Genomic DNA, 9,210 nt, shown 5'->3' on the forward strand with positions numbered 1-9,210 from the left:
TCAGCTCCAAGGTACTCACTCCTACTTCTCGTGGCTGTTTTCAAACCAGATTAGTGTTGAATTTTGGCATCAGAGGTAATGTAATACGTTACAATGAACGCAGTATATAAATTCAGTGGAATATTTATGGTTGCAGAGCGTTATTTAAAAATGTGTTTTCAATTAGGCGTGTATCCACAGAAGCACGAAACCTTTCCATAACTAGGCACCCTGAGTATTATTTTGCAATGAAGTGCAGTTTTCTACCGGGGGGGGGGGGAAGGAAGGGAAATAAAACGTCAGCAAATAAGGAAATGAAAGACAGTGTTCTCCTCTCTGTCAGATTCCACGATAGTCGCTTTGGAAGGTGTGCTGCTGCAGCAGCCTGACAGATACTTGCAGATACTGAGAAGATACGTTGGAAAGAAAAACAGTGAGCAAAATGAAGGGGAGGAGTAGTGGAATAAGCAATGCCAACCTTCCCACCCCACCTGCACAGGTGGGGCAGCATTCAGGTGATCATCAGAATAAGGTCTAACCCAAGACATTTACCTGGCTGAGGTGGGCTAGAAGATGATGCTGCCAATTCCATGTTCAGAAGCCAACAAGACTGGCAGCTGAATCAACACCAGAGCAGTGACCTTCGCTGCGCCTGAGGGTGGCAGGCTTGCTTAGGGGGCATAGGGCACTCCAGGTGGCATCTATAATGGGGGCCACTGACCCCTTGCTGACTCTCCCTGCCCCCCAGCAACTTTCACCTATGGCAGCTGCCTTACTCCTCACCAAGGATGCCAACTTGAAGAAAACATTGAGGCTTTCAAACTGTTTTAGTTTTGTGTTAGTTTTAATGTATGTGGGGTTTTTCCTGTAAGTCGCTTTGAGTTACTTTTCATTTTTAATAGTGTCCAATAAGATCAATAAACAAATGTTGTGATTACAGTGTGTGCTGTGGGAGGAGGAGCAAAATACACCCTTCTTGGGTCATCTATTGATATGGCCACATATGATGTTACCAGTACTGTTTTCAAATAAAATATATAGCAGGCCTACAGACAATCCACAAAGGCCTCTTAGCAACACTTGTCTTAACTGTTGTGGTAACTGGAAAATTATGACATCATCCCAGTGCGGAATTTTCTGACATCACTGTGGCAGTTCAGGAAAGAGCTTGTAGCTGGTGTTTGAGCAGTGTGTGTCTGCTTCAAACTGGGGCAGCTGGTTTCGGTTCTTCTACATGGGGCAGGTGGGGATATAGAGGCTCCTGCCTTGGCATCCAATGTTGATGTATGTTCCCTTCCCAGTACAAAATCTGCTATGGTAAGAAATCCCAGTAAGTTCTTTCTGTTTCAGGATGGGGAAAGATCGTCTGAGGAACCTTTGGCCCTCCAGATGCTGTTGAACTACAACTCCCATCATCCCTTGGTCATGCTTGGTCGGGGCTGATGGGAGCTGTAGTTCAACAACATCTGGAGGGCCAAAGGTCCCCCACATCTGCCCTAGTGTTTCTAAGGCCATACATTTAAAGGTCCCCACCACAAAGAATCTTGGGAACTGTAGTTTCCCCCCTCACAGAGCTACATCTCCCAGCACTGTCAACGAATTACAATTCTCGGGATTCTTTGGGGGGAAGCATGTATTTAAACAGATTGTATTTGTGGATACTAAATCTTGGAGGTAATGAGCAGGGCTTATTTTCAGTCAGAACTCAAGTGGGTGCCATAGCAAGGGAGGTGTTCATGGTAAGTTCTGGCAACTCTTTTTCTAGAAAAATAGCACTGTTGTATGGAAGTGAAAGTTGGACCATAAAGAAGGCTGATCGCCGAAGAATTGATGCTTTTGAATTATGGTGCTGGAGGAGACTCTTGAGAGTCCCATGGACTGCAAGAAGATCAAACCTCTCCATTCTTAAAGAAATCAGCCCTGAGTGCTCACTGGAAGGACAGATCGTGAAGCTGAGGCTCCAATACTTTGGCCACCTCATGAGAAGAGAAGACTCCCTGGAAAAGACCCTGATGTTGGGGAAGATGGAGGGCACAAGGAGAAGGGGATGACAGAGGACAAGATGGTTGGACAGTGTTCTCGAAGCTACCAGCATGAGTTTGACCAAACTACGGGAGGCAGTGGAAGACAGGAGTGCCTGGCGTGCTCTGGTCCATGGGGACACGAAGAGTCGGACACGACTAAATGACTAAACAACAACAAAGGGGGCAGGGGCAAGATGCAGGCCTCTCTCTGCTTTGCAAGGGATCCATTCACACCTCTGAAAGGAGCAATCTGCTCATCTCCCATCAGCCCTCTGGGCAGAGAGGACAAGACAAGGCTGTATCCATTCTCCTCATATGACTCCTGACAGATTTATCCTTAGGAGATGTGGCCCTTAATGGGGAAAATGCAGCCCACTCCTAATATCATGTTTATCTGCAAACCTGAGATGGGCTCAAGGCAGGTGAGAAGGAACTTAGGGCATGATCTAGCAATACTACTAAATTTTATTATTTATACCCTGCCCGTCTGACTGGGTGGTCCCAGCCACTCTGGGCAGCTTCCAACATAATAAAAACACAGCAAACGTCAAAACATAAAAAAGCTTTCGGATACAGGGCTGCCTCCAGTTGTCTTCTAAAAGTTGTTTATTTCTTTATTTCCTTGACATCTGATGAAAGGGCGTTCAACGGAGAAGGCGCCACTAACCGAGAAGGCCCTCTGCCTAGTTCCCTGTAACTTCACTTTTCGCAGTGAGAAGGCCCTCGGAGCTGGACCTCAGTGTCTGGGCTGAATGATGGGGGTGGAGATGTTCCCAAGTCAACACCTTTTAAGTGATAGAGAGAGAGAGAGCTATAGCTATGTCAATCAATGAGTGGGAGAATTAGGTGCCTCCTTAACTCTCTCACTGAAATCAGGGCTGGATTTAGGTTTGATGAGGCCTTCAGCTACTGAAGGTAATGGGGCCCTTTATATGTCCAGCTGTCCTTTGTCAACAACAAATTGTCACTGTTTTTTTTTTGTGTGTTGGCACATTCTGGGTTCAAAGCATATTCAGGGGACTCCACTCCCCGCCATCAACAGTGGCAGTCAGGGAGGTTTGGAGGAGGCTGGCTGTGAAACACCCATTCGATCCTGACTCACATGAGAAACTCACTTTATAGCGTACCCCTTGTATCAAAACTGGGGGAAAGATGGCGTTGTGGAAGAGCTGAGTGGCAAGCTCTGAATCAGGCAGGTAACAATGGGGTGGCCCTATATGCCTTTTCTCTTCCTGAAAGATCGCTTTAACCTGCTGAAACATATTCCCTGTCCTTCCCTCTCCCTTTCTCCCCTTTTTATTTTTGTTGCTGGTTTTGATTGCATCTCCTTGACTTTGTGTGGTTTTGTATTAGAAATGGACATTTGTTGTTGTTTTGTGCATTGTAATGGGCAAAACAAATAAAAATCAGTTATCTTTGAGTGCGCGCACACACACACACACACACACACACACACACCCCTGCTTTAAAAGGTTATTTATGTATGCCACTACCGCGGCTCGTGTTTTGTAAGCCCCAAAATGGGAAATGAGTGAAGTCCTAACTAAAGAAGAATGGCCACTTAAACTGATGGAACATGCGCACCTTGCAGACCTAACATGTAGAATAAGAGAACAAGAAGAACATATGTTTAAAGAAGATTGGAAAATGTTCAGTTAATATATGGAAGGAAAATGTGTTTATTTGAAACCGTGGGCAGCATTAAGATAAATTCAACAGTGTAAATAAGTTTTGATGGATGTAATAATGCAATACTGAATGGTTTGGTTTATATAAAATATGCATGGATTTATGTTATGCAAAATGAACCATGGAAAGAGAAGAACGGAAGTCATTGATATTTTAAGGTTGTTGAAATGAATGTTCCAAAATGCAAAACAGAAAATTTAATCGAAATTATAGGAAAAAGCAAACAAACATAAACTGCCCTAAATCCCCATCTGTTTTATAACAGGAAGTATCCAGAGAACCCCATTCCTCATCAGATTTCTCCAACTTTGAGACGGAGTCTGTGCACCAAACAGACAAGGAGATTCAAGCAGATCTGGATCACACCAGCAATGTGGAAGGCTCTGAATATTCTTACCAAGGAGGCAGTGTAGGGTTCAAGGAGATGCAAACCGAGATTGAGTTTGCTGTGCAGATAACCCCAATTAAAGATTTGAAAAAGCATCAGGAAAGGATGGTAAGTGGCAGCGGATGTGGGGCAGAGATTCCTTGGCTCTGGGAATCCAGTTGAACTCCCATCCTTTCGATGGGAGCTGACGATTACACAGATCCAGCGGTCATCTTTTCTCATGACGCTACATCTGCAACCAATGAGGGCAGGAGGTCTGTGAGGCAAGTGGGGGAAAACAGCCTTGACCCAGCAGCGCATTCAGCAAGTGTGAGAAAAGAGCCATACATGCCTAATGTTTCTCCTTGCAGATGGGGTTCCTGGGCCATTCAGGGTCCTTTTCTTTACATAGAGAAGTATCTGTTCATCAGGACTCACGTAAGGTCCCTTCTTATAACATTTGATTACTGGAACACACTCTGTGTGGAGCTGCCCTTATATTTCATCTGGAAGCTGCAACTAGTACACAATGCAGTGGTCACAATCCTCATGGGAGCAGATTATTGGCAACGTGATTTCTGCTGCAGAGACAGCTGTGCTGGTTGCCAATTTGCTGCCAGGAAAGCTTCAAGGTTCCTGTGTTAATTCACTAAGCCCTAGAGCACCATCAGATGTCAAGGAAATAAACAGCTATCTGACTTTTGGAAAACATCTGAAGGCAGCCCTGTATAGCGAAGTTTTTAACGTTTGATGTCTTGCTGTGTTTTAATTTGTTGGAAACTGCCCAGATTGGATAGGGCAGCCCAGTCAGATGGGAGGTGTCATCACCACCACTAATAATAATAATAATAATAATAATAATAATAATAATGGGACCAAGGTACCTTAAGGGCCATCTGATCCCTTATACTCAAGCCACTCGCGAAATCGCAACATGAACAGCAGAAGCAGCTGGAAATTTATTTAACCCGGTTCAGCCTCACAAATGGCTGGTGGAATAAGAAAAGCTTTAAAAATAACCTAAAAATGCTGATAGAACTAGCCATCCCTGGACAACTCCTTGCTCCAAGCTTCTAGAAAGGGCTGTTGCTTATAGACTTCATGGAGGCATTTGACTGGCCGCTAAGGGAAATGCCGGTGCTGGAGTAGACAGACCTTCAACAGGGCTCTTATTAGGTTCTTTTGCATCCACACATCACATTCAGCCCCACAGCATGTGTCTACCATATGGGGGAGACCATGGATGTCTCCAAGGCAGATAATGATAGAGCATATATCTATAGTACAGTAGATGCCAATGCTAAGGCTGATATCTCTCAAGACTTTAAGAACAGCCCAGCTGAAGGACCAGCCACTCTAGCACTCTAGCATTTCCCGTAACAGCCAAGAGATGTTACAGATGAAGAATTTATCAGAGAGTGGGATATATGCAGAGTCTATGTAAAAGAACATTGTCAAAAGATCAATCTGTTGGCAGGTTTTGACTGAGCATCGGTGTGTAAATAGGATAATTTTACAAAATAAAATTTATAGTAAGTTAAATAACATGGAGAAAGGAAAGTTTAAGCGTATATTTAAGGAATTTAATTTGGGAACACAAGGGAAGATCGGAGGGCTTGTCAAATTTAATCACAAATGGATGTACAAAGCAAGTATTAGTTAAAGAATGAATTTTTTTATTTCTCATTTTGCCTATAACATCTATTGTACATTTCTGTTATAAAGTTTTCAATCAATAATGCATTTAAAAACTGGGGGTGGGGTGGAATGGAGCATAGCTGGCCTGGCTACTAGCCACTGATACTTCCCCCCTGTCCCTCCTTTCCTATTACAGGACGCTGCAAGGGACACGCCAGCCTCTTCGTACGTCCCTGATGACATGACAGAGACCTTAGACAATAAGAGTCAGGGAGACCGGCTGGCCATCAGCACCCAGCGAGGGACCAGTGCTCTGCAGCCAGAAGCCTACTCTAGGATAGGCGAGGCCAGCAGTATGGAGCGGATGGGTCAGCTGCACAGCAGGCAGATCACAGCAGCTGATCTCGACCTGGAGAAGATGAGGCTTGATGGTGCAATGACCAGACTGAGGTACCGGCATGAAGACAATGAGAAGAGGCGGCAGCACGAGGAGAAAATGCAACAGCTCCATCATCAGACAACCCCTCGATCAGTAAGTGAGGGGGGAATAAGGGGTAGATGTGAGCTTTCCGTTAAAAATGGAAACCAAATTCTGCATTCCTTGGCCTACAGCACCTTTGGGCATTGTTCTAGGTCAGGGGTCAGCAAGGTTTATTTTGCCTGGGCCGGATCAGTCCCGCAGAGATCCCTCCGTGAGCCGGATCTTGCATGCATGAGCGTGTGATTTTCTTTTCTTTCTTTTTTATTAGTTTTTTAACATATCATTTCCAACAATCACATTATATATCTTCTTATCTTATACATTGTTTTAGACTTCCGTCAACAACTCTGATGATTTTCCGTCTTTTATCACTTATTCTGCATTTCTTAATATATCTATTACTCTTAATTGTCATCAACTAATAACTCTCCTCATAGTCTTTCTTGTAATATTTCATATAATTCTCCTTACAAAACTTCTTGCAATCCTACTAGCATAATCTGTTCACTACTATTACAGTACTTTTCAAGTAGTTCATATATCTACTCCAGTCTTCTAAGAATCTCTGATCCCGCAGGTTTTGAATCCTTCCAGTTAATTTATCCAATTCTGCATAGTCCATCAATTTCATCTGCCATGGTAATTCTTCTTGCTTCCATTTTTATGCGTGTGATTTTTGGCATCTACATCTGCGCAGATGTGATTTTTGGTGTCTGCGCATGCGCAGATGTGATTTCTAGCACTGCGGAAGTGAGTCCCTGCGCCGCACTGCACCGGTTTAGTGCAGCACATGAGCGGGCAGCTCAGTTCGAGGGTGGCTCGGCAGCCGGTCAAACGACCTCCGCAGGCCGCTTCTGTCCCATGGGCCTTAGGTTGCTGACCCCGTTCTAGGTGCTGGAATCAATCTGTAAAAAAAACCAACTGCTTAGTTCCTGCTAGGGATGGAAGAATCTGTTAATTTCTACTCCCACGGTCTCATTTTTCCAACCTTAAAGCCAGTTCTCTACATGCCTGTGGCAATTTGCAATTAAAAAAAAATTATTATTATTTTAACCCTCATGAAAATTCTCCAGCATTTGAGTGCCCTTTTCTCCCAGTAAACACATTTTTGTATGCAGTTTGAACCACGGCCAACATTTCTGCAAGCAATAGAATCCTAATGTAATGGATTTTTGTATGTTATTTTCACAAATAACATTCATGGGGTTGTTGTTGTTTTTTGCACAATTACTGCTAATGTATGCGCTCTCTTTTTTTTTGCAAATGTGGTTTGGTTGGAAAACTGCATTGCAAATTTCGGATAAGAGCAACTTTGGAAGGCTGGCTGTGTTTCAACTCTTATCTTGCTCCAGAAAGCGAAATTCTCACAGATGCAACCTTAAATACAAGCTAAATTGAATTCTCCTCCACCCCCAGCTCTGCCTCTACTGACCCTTTGGCTTTGTCTCCCATTAGCTATCTTCTGCCCCACCAGATCCAATGGATACCAGCTTCCACTATCAGGCCCTTGAGGATTTCTCCCAGCCATGCCCTCTCCCTGGCTACACCTCTCACTGCCCCTGCTTCATAGCTGAGGCTGATGGGAGATCTGGAGGGCACCAGGTTGGCAACATGCTTCCAAAACACACATTTGGCTTCTGCCACTGTGTCTAAAGAAGACATTTTTGCTGTCCCCACCCAGAACAGTTGATGCATTAAGAATATAGGAAACCCCAAGGCAAGCACTGCCCATTGTATGCTTCATTCAAAAGACATTGGGGCAAGGGGGGCATGGTCCTTTTCCTCCAGGAATGAAAAAGTTTGAGGGAGAAAAAAAGAAAAGAAAACACATTAGATGCCATGTTGTGGGCTCGCCTGACTTCTGCAGTTTGACATTTCTCCGAATCGGTATTCTGAATGCACAAGCTAAATATTTCTGAGCATGCTTAAGTCCATATAAATCAAGGATGGAGAATCCGTAGCTCTCCAGCAGTTGTGGGACTCCAGGCCCCATCAATCCAATAACATCTGGAGGGCCTTGTTTCCCCCACTCCCGATATAAATCAATGGAATTTAAGTTGAGCACATTTACAATGTCTATGAAGATGCGAAGCCCTCTGGGTTCAATGGGAAGGTGTTTATAGTATTGTAGGCTCTTTGGGTAGCTGATCATAGGGAGCGTTTTGTTAACAGACACCTCTTTTTCCTCCCCCCACCCCTGTTTCTCTCCCCCCCCCCCACAGATTGGGCAAGAGCTCCACGAACTCCTTCAGCCCCAGAACCAGTATGCCCTATTTTTTTTCTGCTTCATCTTTATCCACATTATTTACACAGCCAGGGAGCTGGCTTTCTATTTTATTATGAAACACGACGTATTCTGCTTTGCCATTTTGCTGTATTTCATTTTCAAGAAGATTTTACTGGATTACAGAAGTAGGAGAAACTAATCACGAAACAGCAGCAGACTCTAGGCAGCAGAGAAAAAAAGAGGGCAAGCAGCTCCCTGATGTTTATTTATCTCCGTTCTATCGCCTCTCCCTTCCCTCCTCTTTACAATTCCCCCTTTTTCAGTCGCATGCGACGAATGCAAGATTTGGCTTGGCTGTCTAACTGCACTGGCAATTCTCTCTATCAAATGCCGCTGCTGAGTGTTGTTGTTTCCCTTTGCTATTCAGTTATAGGCTCATCCATTGCAGCCATCCCACCTGAGCCTGTCACAGTCATCGATGTTAATAAATTGGCCTAGAATTAAACAAAAAAACAGATTCTATTTCCCCAATTTTTTCTTTGAAAAGGGGGGTATAGGAAGCAGGGCCCCTGGAAATGTTTGTAAAGGGCTGGACAGGGGGAGATTCAAGACAATCCAGTAATATGTCCAGTAGGCAGAATATCGACAGATTCCTGCATAGGACGGGGATCGACTAGATGACCCTTGAGGTCCCTTCCAACTCTATGATTCTATGATAGGTAAAGCGTTCCCATAATTGAATTTCCATCCTCGAAAATACTTACTTTGTGCCAGCCGCATAGCTGTTAAAGGCATGAGACATCAC

General features: G+C 44.2%; 1 protein-coding gene across 1 annotated transcript; it reads left to right on the forward strand.

Moving 5' to 3' along the window:
• Positions 1 to 1,120: 1,120 nt before the first annotated feature.
• Positions 1,121 to 8,922, forward strand: LOC307211882 (uncharacterized protein). The gene is made up of 4 exons (XM_079969013.1): positions 1,121 to 1,296; positions 3,958 to 4,188; positions 5,894 to 6,229; positions 8,401 to 8,922. Exons 1-4 carry the CDS (start codon positions 1,294 to 1,296, stop codon positions 8,602 to 8,604), a joined length of 774 nt encoding a protein of 257 aa, XP_079825139.1. The 5' UTR covers positions 1,121 to 1,293; the 3' UTR covers positions 8,605 to 8,922.
• Positions 8,923 to 9,210: the final 288 nt, after the last annotated feature.

This window comes from Podarcis cretensis, assembly GCF_951804945.1.
Source record: "Podarcis cretensis genome assembly, chromosome: 3".
NCBI classification, from domain to species: domain Eukaryota; kingdom Metazoa; phylum Chordata; class Lepidosauria; order Squamata; family Lacertidae; genus Podarcis; species Podarcis cretensis.

What these genes read in the sequence shown, in the direction of transcription:
- LOC307211882 (XM_079969013.1), top strand. An exon ending in AAAAGCATCAGGAAAGGATG is followed by an intron (nt 4,189 to 5,893) that starts GTAAGTGGCAGC and finishes TTCCTATTACAG; the next exon opens with GACGCTGCAAGGGACACGCC. An exon ending in ATCAGACAACCCCTCGATCA is followed by an intron (nt 6,230 to 8,400) that starts GTAAGTGAGGGG and finishes CCCCCCCCACAG; the next exon opens with ATTGGGCAAGAGCTCCACGA.